The sequence below is a fragment of the Hermetia illucens genome, chromosome 1 (assembly GCF_905115235.1).
Source record: "Hermetia illucens chromosome 1, iHerIll2.2.curated.20191125, whole genome shotgun sequence".
Taxonomy (NCBI): Eukaryota; Metazoa; Arthropoda; class Insecta; order Diptera; family Stratiomyidae; genus Hermetia; species Hermetia illucens.
This window is the reverse complement of record NC_051849.1, coordinates 76049423-76077048: the sequence shown is the minus strand read 5'-3', so window position 1 is coordinate 76077048 and position 27626 is coordinate 76049423. Positions and strand designations below refer to the sequence as shown.

At 42.7% G+C, this 27626-nt stretch overlaps 1 protein-coding gene across 1 annotated transcript in view; it reads left to right on the top strand.

Moving 5' to 3' along the window:
• The window catches only part of LOC119661684 (cAMP and cAMP-inhibited cGMP 3',5'-cyclic phosphodiesterase 10A-like), a 38637-nt gene extending 11479 nt beyond the window's left edge, over positions 1-27158 (top strand). The window contains exons 4-13 of the mRNA XM_038071127.1: positions 6438-6536; positions 6610-6815; positions 15130-15312; positions 15461-15594; positions 15646-15952; positions 16011-16126; positions 16182-16425; positions 16479-16634; positions 26424-26872; positions 26931-27158. Of these exons, the coding sequence (XP_037927055.1) occupies positions 6438-6536; positions 6610-6815; positions 15130-15312; positions 15461-15594; positions 15646-15952; positions 16011-16126; positions 16182-16425; positions 16479-16634; positions 26424-26872; positions 26931-27048 (2012 nt within the window). The 3' untranslated portion in view covers positions 27049-27158. The remainder of the gene's footprint in view (positions 1-6437; positions 6537-6609; positions 6816-15129; positions 15313-15460; positions 15595-15645; positions 15953-16010; positions 16127-16181; positions 16426-16478; positions 16635-26423; positions 26873-26930) is intronic.
• The last annotated feature ends 468 nt before the right edge of the window (positions 27159-27626 follow it).

The following is a 27626-nucleotide window of genomic DNA, read 5'->3' as shown; positions in this document are numbered from 1 at the left end:
GCCCACTGTGGTTTTGTTTGGCTTTGAATCCGCTATCCCATCTTTTGCATGAAAGCAAATACGGGTTCCAAGTCAAGCATGGCATATTGTCGAAATGTACATTAAGCCATTTAATGTACATTGACGACATCAAATTGTATGCCAAAGACGAGAACCAACTTCGCTCCTTGCTGGACATCACCATCCAGTTCAGCAGGGATATCGGCATGCAGTTGGGTTTGGAGAAATGTCGCATAAAAACAATTGTTCGGGGAAAACACACCGACAACGAAGGATACAGCCAAAATAACATCCGAATTGAGGGCATGGATTCGGACGACGTCTACAAATACCTCGGCATATTGCAAGCAACAACACCTGCTGTGGCAATTATGAAATCTAAGTTGCTGGGGGAATTTGAGCGGCGTCTGGATCTTGTCCTTAAAACTGAGCTGTACGGGAAAAATAAAATCATGGCAATCAACACCTTTGCCATTCCCGTCCTTCTATACACTTTCGGTGTGATACAGTGGAGTAATACTGATTTAGAATCTGTCAATAGACGGGTAAGGGTAGTTCTTGCAAACAACAACATGCACAATAGAGCTGCCGAAAAATTGAGGATCACTATCCCACGTCATCAGGGAGGAAGGGGGGTACTTGATTTAAAAACGTTGCACTACAATCAAGTGCATTCTCTTCGTGAGTTTTTCTATGAGAAACAATCCTCTAGCCAAATACATCAGGCTACCGTCATGGCAGATAATAAATTATCTCCTTTGAACTTGAGAAGCAGAGAATGGGATCCCATGTCGAATGTTACTTCAGTCCAACAGAAGATCGACATGTGGAAAGAGAAACCCATTCACGGAGGTCATATAAAAAATTTGTTGTTGTCAGGCATTGACATCGAAGCCTCCAACAAATGGTTGACAAATGGTGTACTTTTCTATGAGACCGAAGCATTCCTAACTTCAATTCAGGATGCTTCGCTCCCAACAAAAAATTATAAACGGTACATTCTTCACGACTCCTCAATCACCAACTCCAGTTGTAGGTTATGCAACTGTGAAGAGGAGACCATCCAGCACATAACATCTGCGTGCAGGATGTTGAGCGGTACCGAGTACACCAATCGTCATAACTCCGTCTGCAAGATTCTCCATCAAAACCTTGCGTTGAAGTATAACTTAGTGGCAACCTACCATCCTTACTATAAGTATACTCCGCAGAGAATCTTGGAAAATGATCGGGTCAAACTACTGTGGGATCACACTATTGCCACCGACCACAGTGTAAATCATAACAGACCCGATCTAGTTCTGCTTCTGAAGGAAGAACGAGCGTGCTTTATAATCGATGTAGCCGTACCGTTGGACCGGAACACTGTTGAAAAACAGCACGAAAAAATCCGGAACTACGGCCCCTTGGCAGACGATATGAAGCAGACTTGGAGACTACAAAAGATCCAAGTAGTCCCAGTAATAATTTCAGCGACGGGATTAGTCCCGCAGAACTTACATAAAGCGCTGAAAACGCTCGATCTTAGGGCTGGACTATACATGGAGATGCAAAAAGCAGTTATCCTTGCAACCTGTGCTATAGTCCGAAGAGTCCTGTCCGGTAACAATCTGACCTAATGGGTTTCAGTCTTGATCCGCACTGTCTTCAATATAAGATCCATGTCTCTGTAGTGTAGGACCTCCGCGTCATTGGCTGAAGTGTTTGCGACAATCGGGATGTAGCAATACATTTTCGCATGGTCGCACACACTTTGCGTTAAAACGCATCATCGCTGTGATGCGGGCCTTTGGATGTTGCCTTCAGCCCATCCTTAGGTTGGTCGCCCCTCGGTCCGGTTGGGCGGGAAGAGGGTCCGTGGGCTTTTTGAACTATATTATATATATATATTATACCATTATATATATATATTATATTATATGCGAAGATTAACGGCCTCCGAATCACCTCATTACGATTCTGTATTCGCTCCCCCAAAAGTTCATGTCCACTTCAGAACAGAGCTCCTTAAGGCAATCCCTCCTGTTCCGTTAGATAACGAAATTGAGGGTTTTACGGACTTCCTTGTATGCACGCTCTTTTAGCCTCTGATCGATTCCAGTTATTGCCCTCTGAGAAATCTGGCCAGTTCACTATTCCATTAGCAGTTTGTCTTCTACTGGAAAATAAGCATCACATGCTTTGGCGAATCATTGCGCCATATGAGCAGCTCTTTCAGTAGGACCATTTTCTATATTAGATGTCTAACCACACCTCTATGACGGGCTGTCCATCCGATGGTTTTGCAGACCCGCTTAAAATCTTTCTCGGTTTTAGATATGCTGGTTCTCTGTCCTGTGACTCCCTCCACAGTCCAAAACAGACTGCCTGGTGACCGCTGTGAGTGTAACCCTCGCTGGCACACCAGGACATACCACACGTCAGTCCGGAGTTGACAAAGGTCAGGTCTACAAACATGTTTACATCATAGTTGTTGACCGAAACTATATCCAATTGCTCAAAAGTTATCCAATTGCTCAAAAGTTTTTAGTAAACTACGCCCTCTTCCATTCGCTTCTCTGCTACCCCTCGCAAAGGCTCCAATGTCGAAGTTACCGGCAATCGCCTTTGGATTTCGTCCCCTTACTGAATTCCGGGCGTTTATTATTTCCTGCAATATGCCGGTTATCGTCTCCCCCCTCCGCTTTTCTTCTAATAATAGGTATATGGGGTTCATATTGCAATCCCTGGTGTCCGGATGACCAAAGCGGTTAGAGCGCTGTGCTGCGGAACATTGCGGATCAAATCTCACTGGTGGCAGAGGGATTTGTTATCGTGACTGGATGTCGAATGCCAGTTGACTTTGCTGTGAATGAGTACATGAGTCAAACGCAATACTGACTACATTTCCTCTTACAATGTACTGTAGTGTACCATTATGATCTTAAATGAAGTGCTCTAACACGCTTCAAGGCCCTGATCCAATTGGATTGTTGCGCCAACGATCATTATTATTATCATTGAACTTCCTGGTAATATGACCTTTCCCCTACCTCTTCTATGTTAATCGGATCGATTAATGCCGCTGGTACATATCTTCGCCAAGTGCCCAAAAATGACGTACGGTATATAAAACTTACACTATTCGATATCTGATATAGTTCAACAAATAAAGGATACCTGACAAAATATTTAAAAAGTTAAATGCAGAATCATCGTTTATTATTTAAAAAGAATTACTTTATGCAAAATATTGCTGATAAATAAAGATAAAATGATAAACAGAGATAGAATAATAAACTCCGCTCCGGTAATGGACAGCACGGTGTCAGAAACACAAATCGTGGGGCGGTTCAAAGTCTAGGCGCGACGAAGACTACGAGCATTGCTCCGCCTACTGCAGCCGTTTCACCACAATCTATGGCAACGACTTCAGCAGGTTGACGTAGACAGTGGATGAAGTCAACTGAGGTAATGAACTTCTTTGTCATCCGCTCCTACTACAAAATAATGGCGGAGTCAGGTAAAATATCTTACTGTCCCTCGTTGCACCAAAGATTCGTCGAGCGCTTCCTGAAATTCGCGCACGTGACTGAGCAGCGATTAACACACCAGTACCACCTCATTACTCACAGCGACACAATCCCAGCCATCATCAGGGAACGTGTTCCAGTGGAAGGTCATTGCAGAAACTGGTGACCAAGGGTCGATGGGGGCAGGGCCGGCGGCATCAACAACACCACACAGCTCTGCATGCAACAAATTCAATATTCGCCGAAACGCTCTTCTTGGCCGTCTAGCTGAAATGATGAGGAACGAATTCCAAAGAGTGTGTATAGAATTCTCGAAAATTTATCTTCTGCATAAATCAGATATTCCTAGGCTCTGTGCATCTCCAGCAACTTCGAGAATTTTATCTTGAATCAATGATGAGATTGCATCTCGGGTGTGTGCCAACATGTGGCTCCTGCAACTACAATCACTTGTGTATTATGGTGCAGTTACGGCTGTCAGACTGCACGGTCAGAAGATTCGCTTTCGCGTTATTGCTAGATTGATTTAAATCAATGGCAATGCTAGCAGACGGGTGAGAAGTAAAGTACAGAGTGTTGACAGGAACAAGCCATCTCCCGTGAGACACCCGTAGTTGAAATTTTGGACACACTATAGCAGAAACTTTCTGCCGTATGCAGTCAGTTACGACAGTGTGGTGAAAGTTACTCCAGCTATGTCCAGAATGCAATATACGCGAGGAACCAGCGGAGTTTTTTCAGACCACTCAACGAATCCCATCAGAGTGTTCATACAGTACAGTTTTCGGTAACGGAAACGAATGAATATTGAAGTGGACTATGAAGATTATCCACCCAACATGCTAAATGGATCTTCGCCGAAGGCACCCGCCATGTCAGAGCCTATCCATATACAAAGAGACATCTTCCAAGGGGATTCACAGAGTTCCTTTTGGTTTTGCACTGGTTACTGAATGATGCTACAGGGCATGGTTTTGCAATCAATTATGGCCTACGTCCTAAATGCGAGCTGAGACACTTCATGTACTTACGACTGTATTGTACTGACGACTACCTTAGAAATCTGTTACGAATGTTCAGCCGTGATATTTGGATGGAATTTGGATTAGACAAATGTTGAAACTAATAATAATATTAAAAATCATTGGCGCAACAATCCAAATTGAATCAGGGCCTTGAAGAGTGTTAGAACACTTCATTCAAGACCATAACGGTATACCACAGTAGACTGTGGCAGGCAATGTGGTCAGCATTGCGCTCGCCCGAGAGTACTACCCTGATTTGACTCAGATACTCATTCACAGCTGAGTCGACTGGTATCCGACTTCAAATCATATACAAATCCCACTGGCACCAGTGAGATTTGAACCGCGACCTTCCGAACGACAGCCTTGTGCTCTAACCACTCAGCTATCCGGACACATATAAAACTAAACTAAACCAAACTAAACCATCCGCAAAGGTCACCACGAGCCGCATTCCGGGTATAGCATTGGCAACCTCCACAACCAAGCTAAGACCGAGATATACCTCTGCATATGCCTAGGAATTTTGCAAGGAACCCATGCTCGAGTTGGTGATCTGAAGGATCCTCTGCTGCTCGAACATGTCCGGTTTACCCATATGAGCTGCAGGCAATATTTGATAGTTCTGCTTACAGCATGTATTGCACCAGACAAGTTCTAACCGATCGCCACATACCGCATAATAAACCTGACGTGCTGATAGTTGACAAGACGGGTCGCTCCGCGTATATTATTGATGTTGCTATCCCCCATAATAGCTACATTGAACGAAAATACGTGGAGAAGAAGATGAACTATCACAACTAGTCACTGGCTCGGGAAATCAAAGAAATTGGGCGCATCGAGCGGGTAGTTCTAGTTCCCATAATATTGTCAAATACAGGTATTGTACCTAAATCTCTCACGGCTTCCTTTAATGCCCTGGGACTCTCCTACAGTGAAGTTCAAACCATGGAAAAATATACCATTCTGTATACGTGCTCAGTGTTCCACAGAATTCTCGACGGATTCTGTCATTAACCTACCACCAGCCACCACCACCAGAGTCCCTTTATCTTTTAAGTAGATAGTGAAAAGTGAAAAAAAACCCGTTTGTTGTTGTTCACTCTATTCATACTTTTTTCACATGTTTTCAACAATAATTATGTATTTCCATTGATTTTCATATAGAAAAAAGGGTTCTTGTTTGAGAAATTATGGAGAAATATCAGAAAATATTATTTTTTCTAAATGTCCACAATTTTATGTTTCCCATTGTGTGTCATCTCCTTCGATTTAGAGAAACAAATTATCGGCTAACATGGCGCGGTAATACTCGCTATTGGCTGGAACGGTGGCTTCTTGTTCTTTTTGGAAAAAAAGTAGTCACCTCGTTGTGATGCATCGACTTTCCCATGTCCATTTTCCGATCGCCAAATGCTGCAATTCTGATTGTAAACATAGTCACCCAGCTCAAAATGAACTTCATTTTAAAGATGATTTTTCCGGAAAAACGTTCAACTGAACCTTCTACAGTCCACTGGACAATCAGGGACAAGTTCGACGAACTCGTTTCATAATTTGGCCCACACGCGGCTCAGGTCTTCAGAGCCACCTCCTAGCATCTCTTTGAGGCCCCCAAAGAATTGCTTAAAGTTTGACAATCACAAAGGAAGTGTTTGAGGGGTTTTCCCTCCTCTCCGCAGCTTCGGCAATGCGAATTGTAGGGTGTGCCGAATTTGGCGGTATAGTCCCTTATAAATGACCGGTGCGTGCAGACCATCATAATCCTATATGCATTTGCACCTGTATGACCCATCTGACAAGACCCATTTTGTAAACGTCTACCATAACAGTGATAAGGTCTTATTTTAAAAAGTTAAGGCAAATTTCATCTTTGGTCTAACATTTTTCATTGCAGGGTATATCCTCTATTTGGTAGATGATATTCGCAATGAAATATACATTTGCAACAAGAACCTCGAAGAGGTGAATGGGAGAAGATACGCTTGGGCAATTGGTCAGTGATTACAACAGTGGAATACGCAAACCATTCTATAGATATAACTCACACTACACACGCCTACTTTCAGATCGAGAAAAAACCATTGCTGTGTATGTTGCCAAGGAAAAAAAGGCTATTATACGAAATGATAGTTTGATTGATGCAAGATTTCCAGAAGGTCAAGATTTGGGAGATTTTTTTGCAAGTAATATCCTAACTATTCCTGTGAAGGATGATTCAACCTGTGTCGCTGTAATCGAATTGTATCGAGTTGATGGTGTTTCCTATGATGAGGTAAGCGATGGGGCATCAGTTTTAAGTGTGCTGGAAATGAAAATCTAAATCAAATAAAAAAAGTGACAATTCGATGAAAGAAATTATGTTTACCCCATATAAAGGCGTAAGCAGGAGGCATACATTTTAATTAATTCATGTATATAATATTTACCAACCGGAACGTAGCAAAACAATGACTGGCAGTTTCTGAACAAAAGACCCTTGAAGAGCATGTTTTATTTGTACCTCTTCGGTAACACATCCACCACCAAGCCAAGGGACTGCCAATTTCTGAACCAGAAGCTAGATGTTTGAGAACCATACAACGCTTTGGTTTTTTAAAGCGTCCAGTATAGCGCATTCTATCTATTACCTTGTACTCAATCACTAGCTTGCATCGAATTCGTATAAGAGAATCTTATTGATTTGCTCCTACTTCGAACCTAGAAATTCTTGAAACTTCAAAAACATAATACGAGCCAATGGAGGATCACATTTTAAAGCTATGGAACAGGCAGGATGCCTTATTCTCCTTCAACCTTTATGCCATTTGACGGCAGGGTCAGCTCCTTTAGATCGGATTCATCACTTCACTTATTCAGAAGCTTGGTCTAGGTAAAGGTTTCTGAACTAAGTCGAGCATATCACTCTGACGCTGGTTTTCCAGCAATGTGGATGTTCAGGCCAATGTTATTTACCACGGACAACATTTCCATACCACTGAAGGCGTTTCTATGGCGAGTGTCTTGATTTCGTCGACAAGGTGAACGAAGCTGCGGTAGATTTTATATTTAAGGCGTTTATTAATGACCCAATCACAAAAACGTCAGCAACCTAAATCCCTAAATGCCGGCAGTACTTGCGGAGGTGGTGAATCTGAAAATACTTCCATTGATATTTGTTCCAAGCATTAGATTAGTTCCTAATCAATTTGCCTTAGCCCGCCGGTCAGTAGGCAAATTACGGCCCTTATTATTAGTTTATTGAAATAATCGACATCCTAGGTGACGTATAACACTGAAGAAGGGAATAAGCTGCTTCCGAAAAATTGGTATATCGAAAATAAAATAGAATCACCATTGAATAGAAAACTCGTTTAAATATTTCAGTCCTGTATTAACTTCTTTGTAATGGCCTGTCCTAATAATTACGATCACCTTCGTCACTCCAGTTCAACCAGCTAACCGCGTTTTCCAGTCCGGTATTCTCAGAAGGGCTGCACTATCTGTGCTAATTGTACCGTCCTAGCGTTTTCGTGACTTTCTCGGCGGCTTGACCCCGACCTTGAGCGCCTATTTGAGTGCTTTGGATGAGCCCAAAAGAACTGCTGGTTATAGTATACCTATAAATTACAGTATGTCGTTTGAGCCTATAACTGATAAGAACGTTGTTATGTTCTCTACTTCCAAGTGTTTCAACCTGGCATCTGATAAGTATTCTCGCAGGTGCCTCAACCTACATTGCGCAAATGTTGAACATTGCCCGAAAACATGTATAGAGGTCTCATAACTCTCTTCATAGAATCTATAAACGATGTCCGTCGATTCCCTAGGTGATAGTTTAGTCTGCAGTTATCAGTGAATATGCCCAATATGGTTTCGACTGCTTGGGTTCGTATCCCCCATGAGCACCTGTGGCCCAATGCGGAATTGAACCCAGATTACCCAGATCTTATTGGGCGTACTGAGCGTGTTCAGTCTGTTGAGGCATCCTCATATAAGTTTAGAATGTACCTGATAGGTCGTAAGTACCTTAATAGCCGTTTCTATGTCAGTTTTGCTCCCGATAATTTCTTTCTAGGTTAAAGGGGGCACATCTTTCGATGACGTATATTTTCACCTGGAATATGCTAGAATGCTTACCCATTCATTCAAAGTACGTTTTGCTCAGACCCCCTGATCCCTCTGCCTTAAGGGATCCGTCAGTATACCAGATAATCAGTTGCTTATTTAAGCCAGAGGTCAATTCCACGCTCTCCCAGTTTGCTATGTTACTCCGACGTGTTTCAAACTTCTTATCGAAGTGTCATGTTATCCCTTAAGATCAGTAATTTGGGAGGCCGCCTAGAAAGAATATCAATCTTCCTTCGATTTAGGCAGTTTCCACCTCACTGATACTTCCGGTCATTCTGAAGATCACCTTCCTCACCTACATTTGTGTGCGCAGATGGAGGGAAGTCGATACCAGAAAGACCTCCTCATATTTACATATTAAAACAATATCAACAGCGTATCAACTACCTTGTACTTGTGTTTGCCCACCCTATAACATTCTGCCCATGCAGAAGGCCAGGATATTTTCCACACCATTCACCTCATCTCGTCTCTGTGCCATGTGTTCTCGAACGCTTCTTCGATGTCCAAAAACGAACAAAGTGATATTTCCTTTATTTCTATGACATCCCGAAGTACACGCGTCAACTAGTACAGGGCAGTTTTGGTTTACCGGGCAGCACGGTGTGCGCATGTGCGGGATTGCGTATTAGAATATTAATTCTAATATGGTTCTCTATGACCTTCTCCACCGTTTTAAGCATGAACGGTGCCGGGAAAATTATTTTGGAAGATTTAGGGTCAAAAAAATCCACTCTTGCCCTCCTTCATGCCTTTAGTATACATCTCAAGGTCATGTTACTACTCTTGAGAGAGATGCTAAGATGATTTCTAGGCCTCTCAGCTGTAGTGATTTGAAAATACTATCTACTCCGGGTGATTTTAGTGGTTTAAACGTTCCCACTGCGGATATTACTCAACCCCATTCCCATACCCATTTCACCCTTTTCCCTGTTCTGTCCGTTGTTGGGGTGTCAGGAAGAATGCTACTGCCTTCCACCATGGAGTAGGATCCCGGAAAATGAGAAGCAAACGTACCCTGTCATTTTTCTCGCTAAATGCCCCATCTTCATTCTTCAGATAGACAAAAGATATTGCCCCGTCTTTGGCTTTAGTTTTCTATAGCCTGAATGCTTCTCTTCCTTCACGAAATTCCCTGAAGCTGTTTTGTTTTGCTTTCCTGATTGCATTGCTACACGTTGTCAGTACTCTTTTGTAACTCTGCCCGGTTTGTTTCGCCCGGATGAAAAGTTTTCGCATTTTGTTTCTCATTCTGGCTAGGTTCCTGTTCCACCACTTAATTTCGCTTCTCATATCACAGCTCACCTGTAGATGAGCTATGTTGTCACTCAAGCCCCAAGAGCCCAAATCTGTTGGGGGGAGTCCTTTTTATTCCATCTACATCCAAATTGCCCTCAATGTCGGATCACAGAATAATCAGAATAATCATCCGGCTCGCTCCAATTCCTGAAGTGCAAACGCCCTACTCTCGTAAAATTTTGCCAATCTGACAACTAATTCTGATGGAATTCAGATGTCGTCTCTTGGAATTAAGATAGCCACAACTGCCTCTTAAGTTTCCCCTCGGCTTCCAGTAAGACTTAGACAACCACGAAGTCTCCTAGGTACATCTAGGGGTTCAAGTGTTATCCTTGGAACTTCCTCTTCCTTTTCAACTTCTATGACTTCTACGATTCCTTCTGGAACTTCTGTAGGCTTTCCGTGCCTGTGTTCCCCGAAGCACCATCCTTTTGTTTGTCCCTGTGTACGTGAATAGGTATGTTAACAAATTTATAATTGATAAGGCAGTTACAACGATTAATTGCCTCCAAGGATCGGTCATCTACCCCCATCTTGAAGAGTTTAGCAGAGGGCAGAAAGCGTATATCAGTGAACACGCGCTCATTATTCCATCCCTCACACATTTCCGTAACGATCAGGTCCTCATCGGAGGAGGAGTTTGCCGGACGCAAAAAGCAAAGTACTCACGATCCTTGTTCCCAAAAACTCTCCATAATTGTGTGTGGAGATCCACGAGCTCCTTATTCCATCCTTAATACATACCCATCACGATGAGGTCCTCAATTATTTCCAGTTCACCACGAGTGAGTATTTGCTCCGGAAACAATTTCAGCTGTAGGGTCAGTCGAATGCTCTTTACTACATCAGGATAGCTAACGCTAGCTTTCCGGATCTTACCTCCACTATTGACCTCCCCGGGATTTCCCTTCTCTTGGGGTCGGGTTTGCATCTTTTGGGGGCATTACCATAATGCGAGCTGATTTCCACTACTCCGTGCTTTCTTGCCTTGGGTGTTGAAGGATTAGGGCTGTTCTGAGCCTTCCTAAGGGCTTCTTCTGGTTTTAGGCGTTCCTTCAGATAGCGCAGATACCACTTTTAACACCTGCTCTACTGAAGCTAATTTCCTTCCGGACATCTGATATGCTAAACTCAGACGTCCGTGCTCGTCCTTCCATTTTGAGCACTGTTGATTGCGGCCTTCACAGGTGGTCAGTATTGACCTAGGCTCCACTGCTTGACTTTCCAACTTCTGCATATTTGGGTCACCGCTTGTTTGTTATTAGTTTGTTTTTTTTAATTACAGGTGTACTCATTTGGCGTACGGGGGCTAGGAGGTCCGCCGTGTCATAGCTTTCCGTAGCATGGTTACGTCAACCTTACTCATTAAGGCGACCGAGTATGAGTGAAATTCGAATCCAATGGGTACGGTTTTTATAACACCTGACTATCCCAACCCCTTGCATTTGATATACGGAAAGCTTCGTCCCTGGAGAGCCACCTATCAACCCCAGAGTGAAATAGGTTTTCACCCAGAAAGCATTCCGCATCAGTCTATCCTGTAAACCATTATTTGACTCCAAATAACAATCAAACAATTCATTTCGATTCTTGTTAACCTAACATCATTTCAGTGCCATCTTTGACTCTACCAAATTTGGTCAGTTCATCAGTAAATGTTAGTCTGAGATCTGCTTTTTTAGTATGGCAATAAATTTATTTTTCTTCAGTTATCACAATCTCGCCAGATGACGGATTTTACCTAATACTAGCACTAAATGTGTCCGGATAGCTGAGTGGTTAGAGCGCAAGGCTGTCGTACGGAAGGTCGCGGTTCAAATCTCACTGGTGGCAGTGAAATTCGTATCGTGATTTGACGTCGGACACCAGTCGACTCAGCTGTGAATGAGTACCTGAGTCAAATCAGGGTAATAATCTCGGGCGAGCGCGATGCTGACCACATTACCTCCTAGTGTACCGTTACGGTCTTGAATGAAGTGCTCTAACACACTTCAAGGCCCTGATCCAACATGGATTGTTGCGCCAACGATTATTATTATTATTACTATTATTATCACTAAGTGCCAAGCATTTAGGTTCGGACGATCCTACCTACTTAAAAACTAAAGGGGCGCTGGTGGTAGTGGCCGGTAGTAGGTCAATGGGAGAATCCGTCGAGTACTCCCCGCAACATGGAACACGTATGCAGAATGGTATATTTCTGCATGGTTTGAACCACACTGTGCGAAAGTCCCAGGACATCAAGGGAAGCCGTGAGGGATTTAGGTACAATACCTGTAGCTGACAATATTATGGGAACTACAACCACCCGCTCGAGACGCCAAATTTCTTTGATTTCCCAAGGCAATGGCTCATAGTTCACCTTCTTCTCCACGTATTTCCGTTCAATGTTGCCATTATGGGGGATAGCAACATCAATAATATACGCGGAGCGACCCTTCTTGTCAAACTAATAGTATTTCCTATTATTAAGTTTTCGGCATCAATAGAAGTCCTTTAATTTTCAGCATCCGAGGGTATCAGCGAGACGCTACTTAAGTCGAAAGAAAATTGAAATTCGTTCTAGGGGACATTTCGAATACAATACAAAGGGCAAAGGGCTGACAATGAAATTTCATTTCACTGAAACATGGTGAAGCAATGGGGCAAAGTAGGAGAGCGTGGCAGTGACATACGGCGGAAATTATCTGGTACAATCTAATACACCTTCGGGTCCCTCACTGCAGAGGAAGTGGACGCGGGGCTCGTTGGTCCAAGGTAAATGTACTCTAAACTAATTAATAGGCACACAAGTATATGTAAATATACGGTATAGACAAGTGCACCTAAGTCGTTCCTTTTTCAAATCGTCCTCATTTGAAAATTTTATTGTTATTTACTTCGGGCTCTTTTATTTGCAAGTTTTTTTTTAACTTACTTTCCAAGTTAACTGAATTTCTCTTGCCTAGGTCGTGCGTCTTTCCATTGAAGGTTCTAGGTTTCATGTTCCTTAGCAATGCCTTCCCTGCAATCACCATCAAACCATTCATTTCTTTCCAAAGAAATTGTAGGGGACAGAATATTGTGATTTTAACCGACAGGCAGGGGACGATCAAGGCACTTAGATCCAAACAAGTGAAATTTGTAGAGCAAACGTTCTCACCAAGAAAAGAAGAGCTTTGAGAATACTCACGGGTCACTACAGGCTAAACTGCCACCTGAGGAACTTAGGTACAGCTGCTGACACAGTCCACAGATTCTATCGGGAGCGTGATAGAAGTTCAATAATACTCTGGAGCAATCTCAGGCATTGATACAAAATAAATTAATGCACCTGGGAGAATACTTAATATTAGGTGCTAGGCTAAAAACTTAGAAGCATACTAAGATCCCTGCCTGTTATAGGATTGATTGACATCATCATCATCATCAACGGCGCAACAACCGGTATCCGGTCTAGGCCTGCCTTAATAAGGAACTCCAGATGTCCCGGTTTTGCGCCGAGGTCCACCAATTCGATATCCCTAAAAGCTGTCTGGCGTCCTGACCCACGCCATCGCTCCATCTTAGGCAGGGTCTGCCTCGTCTTCTTTTTCTACCATAGATATTGCCCTTATAGACTTTCCGGGTGGGACCATCCTCATCCATACGGATTAAGTGACCCGCCCGCCGTAACCTATTGAGCCGGATTTTATCCACAACCGGACGGTCATGGTATCGCTCATAGATTTCGTCATTGTGTAGGCTACGGAATCGTCCATCCGCATGCAGGGGGCCAAAAATTCTTCGGAGGATTCTTCTCTCGAACGCGGCCAAGAGTTCGCAATTTTTCAGCTTACAAAGACTGTTCCGCTCGAAACGTCTCACCATACGGTCAAAGCTCTTACTGTACAAGACTATGATCTTGCCACTCCTCATGTATTCCTCGGAAACTTAGGTTCTTAGCAAGAAAAATTGATTGACATACTATTGGTAATAAGTACAATATAACCATCAAAAGGGCTCACTAGCTCTTTTAGAAAAAAGCCAAACTACCGCCTCCCTTTGATAACATTATTATCAGAATTAGAACCGCGGAAGGTCCTTACATCCAAAATATTCGGTCCAACCCTTTTCTCGACGATGATGTGGTTATTTTGGTTGAATGTATTTCCATCGGTCGATGGCTAGACCATTTTGTGAATTTGAAGATCTGTGAAGCATATTGAGTTTACAATTAGATTATAATAATAATCGTTGACGCGACAATCCAAATGGATCAGGGCCTTGAAGTGTTTTAGAGCACTTCATTCAAGACCGTAACGGTACGCAACAAGATTATAGTACCCCTTAGGAGGCAATGTGGCCAGCATTGCAATTGACCGTGATTATTACCCGGGTTTGACTCAGGTAGTCATTCATAGGTGAGTCGACTGGCTGCACCAATTTCTCTGTTCTCGTGCTTTCTTTTGTCGCGTTAACTTCGCTGTAGGATTATTTTGTCTTCCGTTTACAGTTTAAGTTTACAGCGCGAAACGTCTTGTAAAAATTCCCGAATATGGAGATCGTACATTCCAGGTTCCAAAAGCGCAGGGCTTTTTCAGTAAAATCATTTAGCCTCCCTCTTTAATTCCGAAAAGAAGTCCATATCGTCACTATAGATCACATAGTATATGTATTAGAGATAGATAGATGATGTATGTGATATCACAAAGATGATACCACGTTAACGTGTAGTATCGCGTTACCATTATCGAGCGCTATCCAAATATCGCTGAATATCACAACATTAAATAACATCACAACTTCCCCACATCGACACCCAATAGAGCAGTGATGATATTACTCTTGTACTCGTGTCGATGTGAAATCACATTACAAGACATCACTAAATAATAATACTGTAATATATCGTTTCAATAAATCACTCCGTTCTTCCTAGTACAAGTGGCAGTGACGGTTGTCCAGTGCTTACGCTGACTATTATCTTGGCTGGCTTTGCCATGGAATAATGATTAGGGTTTTGTGTTTTTTTTTTTGCAATACTAAGCAAAGCAAGAGAAGGTGCATATACCTCTAACTGATAAGTAATGTTTGTTCGCAAAAATCATGATTCCTTTGAAAATATCTTACAATAGTATATGGGAATCTTTTTTTTTGTTTCTTTCTCTTGCATGGTTCTTTCCTCATTATTTATTCATTATAATTTCCAACGTTTTCAGAATGACTTGGGTATTACTACATATCTAGCAGAATTAGCCGGCGATGTGATAGCTGGAAACAAAAATATAGTTGGAATTAGAATGGAAAACGAAATTAATGATATACTCCTAGAATACACAGTAACCACTTTACCCATTCAAACTAGCCAAGAAGGAGAATTTGTCTATGCACAGCACTTAGTCGTAAGTATCATTTTCACCTATCCACAAAGCATCCATACTACACAAGGATGGCGGCAAGAGGAAATATTATCTTTATTAGCAGTTTGGTATAACAATGCCAACCTAATGACTTTTTGTCCTTTCTATCTTAAATATCTTTATTACTTAGAACTACGCCAGTAATCTCCTCAACTCAAGTTCGGTGACATTTTTCTCTCTAAAAGACAATGGTCTGCTGAAAGTGATGGGTACGAACAAAGGCAATCCAGCTTTAAAGTTGAATCCTCACAAGAAGAAGTTGAGGTAATCTTTTGTCAAAAATACAATGAGATTAATTGAAAGCATATTCCACAGAATCGCAAAAGAAATTGAAATAGCCGACATTATAAGAAACAGTCGCTCCATAGTAAACTTCGCCGATGTATTCAATGATCCCAGATTCGATAAGTCCGTTGACCGTCATATCGGTCTTTTAATCCGATCTGTTTTAGGTTGTGGAATCAACAAAAAGAACGGACAGCATTTCGGCGTATTGATGGCAATCAATAAACAAACGGACCATAAGTACACTCCGACCGATGAAATGATCATTGAAACCTTTGCTAAATATTTGACCATTGGTTTAGAATATATGAGTGAAGTTATAAACCATTCTGAGCAGGTAAGAAACACACAGATTCACTTCCGGATGGGCTCACATACTATACTTGGTACATCAGAGACGCACTAACAACGCGTTGGAAGGAGTACTGATCCACCAGCTCTCTAAGCGACTAAAAACCCCAGAAGTATTCAGTTGGGAAGAAACTGTCTATATTCCGAACGAATTTCACGAGTAAAAAAATTTGATCAGTCGGAGCATCATAGTTAACAATTCTTCATTTTTTCAGATACACATTCGTACCTGACGACCCAGAATTACTTGAAATCCCGAAATATATCTATTACATTTTCAACAGCTTACTACCAAAACTTGTTCCCAACAAGAATAACTTGTACACCCTCATATTTGCCGCGAAAAAAATTTACAGAGAAGAGAATCGCTTCCACAACTTTCATCATGCCTTCAAATGTGTGCATGCCATGTACTTAATTTTGAAGCAACATCCTGAAGTGTTCGATGATAACATAGAGGTTTCCCGGAAGAATATTACTAAATTCAATTTTTCTAAGCCCATTACTTTTAGAAATACGCAATGTTAATGGCGGCTCTTTTGCACGATTGCGACCATCGTGGGCTGTCAATCAAATATTTGGAGCTTGTTTCTCATCCAATGATCAATCGGTCACTTTCAACGCCGCTGGAGGCCTATCACTACCAGTTAGGGAAGCTGATTCTAAAGGTAGGTAGGCTTAGGCAAAAGTTCGTTCATGAAATAAATATTTGGATAACTTTTCTAAAGACAAGGGATAACTACCATAACTCTTCAACCATCTTAACTCATCTCCCCTTTAAAATGTTATGGAGCCTCAAAAATGAGTTTTTTTTTGTTATATCATCATTGTAAACTTTGAATTTCCATGGAGGAGGAAGAGGAATGTCCCCTCGATACCGTTAAAGAATTCCCAACGTTTAATTGTAAATCGTACCCTCGGAGAGGGATAAGGACGAAAAGAATGGGTAAACAGGAGGTCTCTCAACCTAGCCTCGTTAAAAAATCCAGGCGGGCGCCTCCCTTCCCTATAATAATTGTCTTCTCAATAAGCTTATTAATAACATGAAAATATCCCTCTTTTGGAGCGCCGTAACCTTTTCAAATGTTTACCAGAACTAGAAAGGGGAATGTTCTTTTTTAAGGTTTTGTGTAAACACAAAACTTTATTAAAATCGGTTTACAGTCTATCTGTCTGTCCGTCACACGCATTTTTCTGGGAGACGGTTGTAGCGATTGACACCAAATTTGGTAGAAAGGTGGCTCACGCATATAGTGAATTACATCCCTTTACGTCGAATTTAAGGGGGGCGGTCCCCGTACAAACAAATGGGGGGTGTAAGTTTTTGTTCATTAAATATAGTCATGTGGGATGCCAAATTAAAGGTCTCGGTTAATACTTTTCTTCTTCTACTTCACCGAAAAATCTGAAAAAAGTCAAGAGGCTACCGCTGGATGATGCCAAGGCCCCAAAATACCCTCCATACCGGTACCTGTTCAAACAAAGTTAATAATAGTACATTACTATAATTTTTAGTAATTGGCAGGAAAACCCCCTTAAGTTCCTCCTAGAATCGCACTATTACTAACAAAGTTATAATAGGTCAAAGCTGTCGTTTCTATGGAAATTCAAGACTTTGAATGTCAATATCACTTGAAAGCGGATATTCTCACATAATATATGCATATATTACGTGCTACATACTAATGGGACAAATGCACACTCAAATCTCTTTATAAAAGAAATACACAAAACCTTTCATACTTGAAGCGTCTAGCTTCCAGTTTCCCGACTTGTTTCTTCTTTCCCCTTTCATACTTTCTCTGCCCCTTCTCCTTCTGGGAGTGAGGTGACACAACGACGATATGAAAATACCCCGCCATTTAAAACGACATAACTTTTCAAGATTGATAATCGCCATGATTTTTCAACGGGGTTGCAGAGAAGACATTTCCCGCTTACCTCTTCATACCCTCTCCCTTCCAAGGATGAGAATCCAAACTAAACCCTATCGCCATGATGTTGAAATAGCCCCATTTAGAGACGCATACCTTTTTAAGTAGGCTGTTCACTGCAATTCTTGAACGGGGCTAGAGAAAAGGACCATCCTTCTTATACTTATCTTCCCCATCCCCCCAGATTTTTTCCCTTCCAAAGCCTTTTCAATGACATTGATTGTACGATGCATCTGATCAACCCTTGAGTGTTTAGTCCTAAAGCCAAATTGATAGCTGGGAAACTAGCTCCCAAAAATGTTTGATATTACGAAAAGTAGAGAGATTGGACGATACAAGGTGCGACATATTTGAGATGGAAGCGGGCATTGATTATATACTGAAATTTCCGTAGAGTATATTATTATTATAAGGGCGTAGCAATGAGCCTTTTTCATACTGAAGTTATTTTCTCAAAAGTTTTCCTCCAAGCGTCGTATTTTGGCCAGGTGCTGTCTGTGGGAACGCCTTCAAGACACTCATAAGATGTTCTGCGAGGATGCTGACTTTCACGTTTGGGTTTCCAATCTATTTGCCACTGTTTGATTTTAGTTACGAATCGTGCAACTGTGGTTTTTCTTAACATTTGGGAGACTTCCGCAAAGAATAGTCAGTGGACTTGTCGGCTGTTCATTTTCGAATGCACTGATGTGTTTTTAAGAAGATTACTGACCGTACCGTATCGGCCGGGTACCGTACTAAATGCCATTCCGGGCTCTCTTTATGCGGGTCGAGATTTTGTTGCACTTTTAGAGAGAGCTCTCTCAGCTGCTTGCCAGATATCACCAATAAATTGCTCTACTTTAAAGTCGATGTTAAGTGTCGGTTGAAAGGTGGATTTAAGATTAATGACCTCAGTCAGCCTTACCCAATCGGTATTCATCATCATCCACAGCACAACATTCGGTATCTGGCCTAGGCCTGCCTTAGTAAGGAACTCCAGACATTCCGGTTTTGCACCGAGATCCACCAATTCGGTATCCCTAAAAGCTGTCGGTCTTTTAGGGATATTGAAATGATGGACCTCGATGCAGAACCCGGATGTCTGCAGTTCCTTACTAAGAAATTCCTAGTGTGAATACCGGTTGTTGCGCCACTGATGATAATGATGATTGCTCGTATGAACGGCTACAGTTGTTGTAATTCGCGGTAGCCTATTTGATTCTCTGGGTAATAATCGATATTTTTCCTTATTAGTATAGCTACAGCTCCTCTCGCCATATCCGGCGAATGAGGGGTTTGATGGCACATTGAAAAATATCCATAATTCGCCATTGTAATTGGAAAGTCCTTTTGCATTTCACGTTGCTATTTTTAATGTGTTAGTTAATTCATTTGCCGTTAATCCTTCTCCTTAGCTGTGTAACCAAGTCGTACAATTTATACACCGTTTCGCTTTGAGAATTTAGCCCGCACAAGATGAGGGAGAAAGATTCTCTTATTAAGGATTCTTCCTCTTTCCACAAATTGTTAATTATTTGGGAATACGATTTGGTGGTATTTAGCTCCTTGGTCATTATTGTAGATTTTCTTGGTTTGGGATGGAGCAATTGTTTTTATTAATGTGTCATTGCTTGGTTGATTCGGTTTGTGTTACGCTAATTACTTTTCTATTTTTGAACATCCTTTGCAACATGGCAGCGTTTGTACCTTTCTGGATGATCGTCTCCACAATTAACGCATTTAACTTTTTGATCCTTAGCCGTGGTACATCTTTTCATGAGATGCTTCCCAGCCAAATGCATATTCCCAAAAGTTTGATACCCCTGCATTTAGATAAGTAATTGGAGGTTTTTCGCAGTAGTTCAGCAGGAAAGTGGTCGTTCAGTATGCAATCATTAATTAGAGAGAACAGGAAGGAAATTATCGTTGCAGAACATTTTTTGAGGATAGTCGTTGAAAGGTTGGAGAAGATTTTTGGTCGCTCCTCTTTACTCTTGTTGAGTCCTTGGTGTCGGAATTTTAGTTTGTTTAGATGTAAAATTCCGAGGTGGATCAACGACAACAATTGGAGGAATTTGGGTACTTACCTGTCCCCTCGGAGGTTCTTGCGGGGATTGTTGCTGTAGCTTAGCTGCGCTGTGGTCTACTGTTTGGTGTCAGCTTCAGCTGGAGCAGTGGCACTGGGTATCTGCTGCTGTGCCGCTGGTGTCGAGCAGTGATCGACTTGGAGCTTAGTCTTCCGTAGATCGATTTTATGGTTGCCACTAGCGTATAGCAATCGTCGCCTTCAAGCTGCGGATGAAGTCCTCAAAGAACTTGTTTTTATAAGGAGCCTCTTCATTTTGTTTCTTTAAGTAAACAATTCCCTCATTTGCAGGCTCATCCTTTATGGTCCCACCGGAGTCGTGGCCTGCGGAAGACTCCATGCCCTTAGACACGATCGATTCCGTCGTTGAGGCATCCTCGTATTCCGATTCCATTCCTTCAGGAGCCGGAATACTACTATTCTTGCGCTCTTCTTCGCCATCACGATTTGAGCTGCACCTTCTATTAACGACGAAGAAACTATTTTATTAGTTTTTTCAGTAGTTTTTCTTCCGCGTTGAGTCACTTTTTTTCTTGTAGTTGCTTTCACTGTCGGCGAAACAATTCTACCGGGTCCCGCATAAGCACCAATACGTTTTTTTATTATTCATTTTAAATTGTAATTATAATTCAAAGTTTTTTCTTCCTTTTATTATTCCGTCTCGCCTCCCAGCACAAATTCTCGATGCACACCGATGCACTTACACGTCGATAGAAGGCACTGAGAAAAAACACCATTAATGAGTTTCCTGTTGAATTATGCGAACTGCACTCAATCACTCCCGATTGTAATAATGTTCTTAATAGCATATTACTCATTTTTTTGAAAATTGACTGCAGACCCCCTTGAAGTTCAGCCTAAAATCATAAAATTGCAGCAATGTAGCCTTTAGTGCAGGTCATAATACTGTCAAATTTGGTAGAAATCGCACTATTACTAACCAAGTTATAATAGGTCAAACTGTGTCCGTATCCCAAGTGAATGGTGTGACATAATGAACTGAAGCTCCAACCTTCAAGTTTTCTACTTATTCTTTTTTTCTGAATGGTTAAAAACCCTTCACTTTATTCTTATATGTATGCTATTGAATTTTCTTGCTTGTCAATTCTTCTGTCAATAGTCGATAAGAGTTACTATTAGGTACGTGTGTTTTCCACATATTTTCATATGAAATATATTTATACAGAGCCTTTGGTGTCGATTAGATTAGTCTGCCTAGTTCAACAAAAGCTGCAACACAAGAAACCATTATTGGAGGCGGCAGGGTCATAGAGAGAAAATCCGGGTCCGGGCTGAAAATGAGGCCGAAAATGGGGCGGAGAAGTTATGAGTTTGAGGTAAAAATTACGTGGCACCCCATAATATCCCTTTTTTCCACAGAAATGTTTACTACGGACCTAGAAGAAATTCCACTCTTTCCGAAATTAGTCACGTCATTATTCGCAACCACTGACCGCCTGGTCACATGCACTTGCGTTTGCAGTTGAAGTCAAGAAAAGGCTGACGCTCCATTTATATATAATCTAGAAAGTGCAGTCATATGAAAAAGGCCAAAAATGCAGATTCGTTGTTCTGACGCGGTAATAATATAGCTACATATATATTATTATGATGATATATCTAACGAAATGTCACTTAGCGCAAGGAACTTCACGTAAAGACGCAGCCACATGTTTGTCAAACCTTAACAAACAGTCGCAGACCCAAACGTGTGGATAGGGTGTTTGACTTTGTTTGTGTACCTTGCCTGACTTTGACCTTGACTTTGTTTGTAACTTGCCAAACCTCGACAAACCGTCGGAAACGGAAACATGTGGATAGCGTGTTTGGCTTGGTATGTTAGGTTCGGTAGCGCTTGCCGCCGATCTACGCATCTACATGCTTGTAAGCACTTAGTTTCGTTTGACCGACAGCCAAGCGGCCATCAAGGCCTTGTACTCAACGACGACATCTTATCGGCTAGTGAGGCAGTGCAGAGACGCGCTTAACCGTCTGGGCGGCAAGGTCACTCTCCTCTGGGTTCCCGGGCATAGGAGCATAGAGGGGCATGAGCAGGCTGACGGATTAGCCAGGCAAGGCTCTGCTCTTGGTAGCCCCTCGGCGAATACAGTCGGTGTTCCGCTGGACTGTCGGGGGCCGAGTCTACTCCCACTACCTAGCAGCCGCGGGCCTGAGATGGCGAAAGCTTACAAGCTGTGCCAAGTCAAGGGGAATTTGGCCCGCTTATAACATAGTCCGATCACGAGAGCTTGTGGCGCGGCAGGATTCGCAGCATTCGAAATTTATTTCGAATGTTGTGAGCGAATAGATGGCGCGGATCTATCCACTTTGCGTGGCACACCAAGGGAGTGGAAGATCGCAGTAATCATGTTTTTCAGACCTGTCACTGAATTTAATTATTAAGTTGAAAATTGCTAAAGAATATGGAAGTCCTTTTTGAAAATAGAATTTGAGTTGAGTTTACTGTATAGAATTCGCGTTGAGTTTGCTGTATAAAATTCGCATTGAGTTCGCTTAAATATTTCAATAAAAATAATAAGTAATCATAATTACTTAATTGGATTACTTAATTGGTGACCCCGGAACTCGCACCAACAGCATCAACAACTAGGATCCCGAATTCCCATCAACAAATCGCAGTCTGCGCAAGCACAATCGCCCAGCAGGCAGCCGCAACAACCGATTGGAGATAAGTAAGAGTTCCGCAGCCGCAGCCGCCATCGCTGCCGCAGCCACTTTCGCCGCCGCACTCAACTCCACCATCGCCGCAGAGGTCGAAGCCGCCGCCGTCACCGCCGTAGCCGCTACCGTCGCAGCCGACACCAATATCACCGCTGCAACCATCGCTATCGCAGCAGGAGCCGAAGGCTCCGCCACCATCGCCGCCTCCTCAGCAGGTGCCGCCGTTTTAATTGTATTTCACTCTAAGTCAATATTAAAAGTGAATAATTGTCCACCATCGCCGACATTGGTGAAGTTCTATTAACGACAAAAATTCGTCCGAACAACACGGCAGAAATAGAACTTCCAAGGACTGAGAAATCCTTCCAAAACATCAGTAGACCGTACGGCAAGCGATTTTCACGCGTTCGCATCTACAGTTGAGTGTGGAGTGCCGTGGTAAACATCACGAAAACGTGTCACATCTCCACATCCCGAGTCGGAGCAGAGGCAAGAAAGAAAAACGCGAGAAAACCTTCTCTACACAGTGTACTGCGCGACACACGTCGGACCCTCACCAGAAGTGGATTTTCACGCGACTTCCCGTACGCACGCCCTCCTGCACAACACCTTTCACGCACCGGACTAGTCATCATTGCCACAACGATCAACAACGGCAACAAACGGACGTCCTCAGCACCTACGATCGCGAACTGCTCGCCGCATACCTGTCCATCAAATACTTCCGTTTCTCCCTAGAAGGCAGGCCGTTCACAGTGTTCACGGACCATAAGCCTCTCACGTTCGCTTTGAAACAGAAGCCCGACAAAGCGTCCCCTCGTCAGCTTCGACACCTGAGCTTCATAAGCCAGTTTACGTCGGACATCCAGCACGTGTCCGGGAAGGACAACATTGTTGCTGACGCTTTGTCTCGTGTCTCCGAAGTTAACATCCCCGCCTCACTCGATTTCTCGGCTATTGCCAAGGCGCAAGTGGATGACGCAGCACTTCAGAGCCTCAAGTCCAACCCCAAATACAAATTTCGGGAGTTGCCCATCTTCGGCTCAAACCTCTCGCTCTGCTGCGAAGACTCGGAAAAGGGACCTCGGCCATACATTCCGGCCACATTTCGCAAGGAAGTGTTCCACGCAGTTCACGACTTGGCGCACCCCGGCATCAGGACAACAAACCGGTTAGTCACCGGAAAATACTTCTGGCCCTCCATGAACAAGGATATTAATTCCTGGGCCAGAGAGTGCATCGCATGCCAAAAATGTAAGGTCTCCAGGCATGTTAGGAAAGAAGTGGGCTCATTCCCCCGCACTACCAAGCGTTTCCACACCATACACCTCGACATTATAGGGCCTTTGCGAGACTCGCATGGTTATAAGTATTGCCTCACAATCATCGACAGGTTCACGCGGTGGCCTGAGGCAATACCTCTGAAAGACATCACGGCGCAATCATGTGCTGAAGCCCTCTGTCGAGAGTGGATACCTCGCTTTGGCGTCCCTGTAGTGGTCATCACTGACCAGGGAATGCAATTTGAGTCCACCCTTTTCTCCGAGTTAGGCAAACTCCTTGGTTTTAAACGCCAGCGGACTACGGCATATCACCCACAATCCAATGGGATGTTGGAACGTTGGCACCGGACGCTGAAAGCCGCCATTATAGCACGCGACGACCCGTCCTGGACGCAAGTCTTGCCTCTCGTCCTACTCGGCCTTCGTACAACCCGCCGAGAGGAATTTGCTGCCAGCCCCGCGGAGCTGGTTTACGGGGAGAACCCAAGACTCCCAAGCGATCCGGTCTTCGACAAGAGATCGGGTCTCACGGAGTCGGGGTTGGTGCGTCTGCTGAGGGACAATCTCCGGCGCATCAAGGCGCCACCACCCACTCGACACTCGTCCATACCTGCTTGTTCGCCCAATGAACTGGACACATGCACGCATGTGCTGATCAGAACGGATGCCGTCCGGAAGCCGCTGCAGCCTCCATATGAGGGCCCGTACCGCGTTCTCGAGCGGGGAGAACATTTCTTCCAGCTCGAGATCGGTGGTCACGAAAAGGCGGTCTCTTTGTCCAGGCTGAAACCCGCGTGCGCCCCGAAGCAACGTCGTGTCCGCTTTGTGGATTAACGGCGAACGAAGTTCGGGGATCAGTCGCTGAAACCCCCTAGGTTTCATCTGGGGGCGGAGTGATGTGGCGCGGCAGGATTCGCAGCATTCGAAATTTATTTCGAATGTTGTGAGCGAATAGATGGCGCGGATCTATCCACTTTGCGTGGCACACCAAGGGAGTGGAAGATCGCAGTAATCATGTTTTTCAGACCTGTCACTGAATTTAATTATTAAGTTGAAAATTGCTAAAGAATATGGAAGTCCTTTTTGAAAATAGAATTTGAGTTGAGTTTACTGTATAGAATTCGCGTTGAGTTTGCTGTATAAAATTCGCATTGAGTTCGCTTAAATATTTCAATAAAAATAATAAGTAATCATAATTACTTAATTGGATTACTTAAAGCTCCTGTGCCAGACGCGTGCCCCATAGGGGACCATGCCACTAGGCTCGGCATACCCTACAACTCGCGAAGCTGCGGGGAAGGAAGGGAAACCCTCATGCACTCTCTGTGTGGTTGCCCAGCTCTGGCTAGAGTCACGCTGTGGACACTGGGTAAACCATTCTTTGGGGACCTCAGAGAGATTTCTAGCTGCAGGTTGGGAGAGCTGCTTTCCTTTGTGAATGCTACGGGCTGGCTCTGAGGATCCGAGCCGGCTGGACCCTGTCCCCTGCTCCCATAACAGCCGTCACGGTCTTAGGAGTTTGTGGCATCAAAACGGCGCACCGAAACGCTAATTGGGCTCCTAGGAGCGGCCACTGATACCTACCTACCTACCCTAGTCTCGTAAGCACTGTTCGCGATCACGCGTGCGTATTTTTTTAATGAAATGTGTGACTGGTCTAGTGAGGATATACTAAACTTCCTAAAATGTTACCAGTCAATCGAATAGGGCAATGCACAACGATTAGAACTTGTACCTTTGCACGCATAAAAGTTACGGAGATTGTATTTTTCAAAGGACGAGCGGATGAAAGTTTGTCAACGAACCTTGCGAAATTGAAACAGACTTCGCTGACGTGGAATGTCCATTCTACATTGTAGCTGCAAGCGCGCCACGCGAAATTTTTTACAGTGTCATAAGAGGATCTATCCAATGTAACGCTAGGACATTTCAGTGGAGCTGCAGGTGGCAGACCTGAACGGTCAATATTTACCAATTTTCGTGTATATCTGTCCTTATGGCTCTATTCCAGCCAAAATGGACCTCACTCGCAATTAATTCTGCACCTTAATTCTATGTAGTGACTTTGAATATTCTCTCCTCAATCACTATATTTCTTTTGCTTTACTTAGAATGACTTTGAGTATACTGAATCTTACTAAAAATCTGATTTACAGAAATTGAAAAAAAAAAAACAAATCATGACATATTACATGAACAATCTTAATGGGAAAACCACATTAGAAGGGTTATTTTCGCGTATATTCTTGGAATTTTTTAGTAGGAAAATTATAGGAATTCAATCAAATTTGGATATTGTATTAGTCATATTCCGGAAAACTTTTGAAATTTTTTTTTTTGAAAATTTTGAGCTAAGAATAAAAAAACTACTCGACATTATTCCGCTAAGTGCAGGATGGAGGATGGGTAACGAATTCAATTTGTATCTGAAACCAAAAGGCTTTCAATTACCTAAAATTATCTCCATTATTTCGTCTCTCCCAAATCCAGTATTCGAAGGTACTCGAACAGTTTGATGCCGAAGAACTTGTCGTATTTGGCAGAGTATTCAAGGAATCTGTTATGGGCTCCAACCTTAGTCTATATATGAAAACATATACCAAGATCAAAAATTTACTGGAAACTGATGAATTTGATTGGCATAATGAAGACCATCGAGGCTTGGTTCGCGGAATTGCTATAGTCTCTACCGATTTTGCTGGATTTGCAAAACCTCTTGAACATACATACAATTTATCGTACGCCCTATATGCCGAATACTTCGCCGAAGGAGAAAAGATCAAGGAGTTGGGGTTGAAACCACCGCCAATTTTAGATAATGATACATACAATGAAATCCCCACACGCGAAGCTACCTTTTGCTCGGCGGTTGTCCTTCCTTGCTATGAAATTTTGATGAAAATTCTCCCGAACACAACACCACTTTATCTGAACAGCACGTGAGTCCTGTTTGTGAGTAATTTGGGGTTGCATTTTCATTTTACAATTTAATTTCAGCAAAGCACTAAAAATGTGGACCCAGGTGGCTGATGGAACCCAAACAGTGCTACCTAACCAGAGTGAAGACATTTTAAGCCAAATTGTTGGAGATTCAAGTTCTACCTCAACAAATTAAATGAAGTGGGTTTATATTTTAATATAAAAATATACATATTACTAAGACCATATAAATAGTGTAAAGTAGTATAAATATGTTTCTAAATTCCAAAGGGCAGATATGCCATCAATAAAAAGCAAAAAAAAAATATTTTTACGGAAACTTTTTTGGAAAACATACTTTTTTGTAATGTTTATTCAGTATATTTGCTGTGCAGCAAAGCTTCTGCCCACCTCATTTAGACCAAGAAGAAGAAACTGCAAAGAATAACCTAGCCAGCCCCTTCAATTCGGTATATAGGGATTACCCTTCATGTACATAATCTTAATTTGGTAGCGAATGAACAATTCAGATTTAGTAATCGTCGTTGTTGAGGCTCTGCAACCAATTCCGGGACTTTATCTTGAGCATTTTATACCCCTTGCTGATCCTAGAAACTGTTTTGTATTTTGTGCAAGAGTTATATCTAATTCCCCGTTGATTTTCATCTAACTCTTTCGTTTACAAGCTGTGCGGACTATGTAGCTGCAAATGGGCTTTTGCCAGTGCTAAGGAAGGGTATAGAACCTGGATATTTGATGCATGATTCAGAGTGA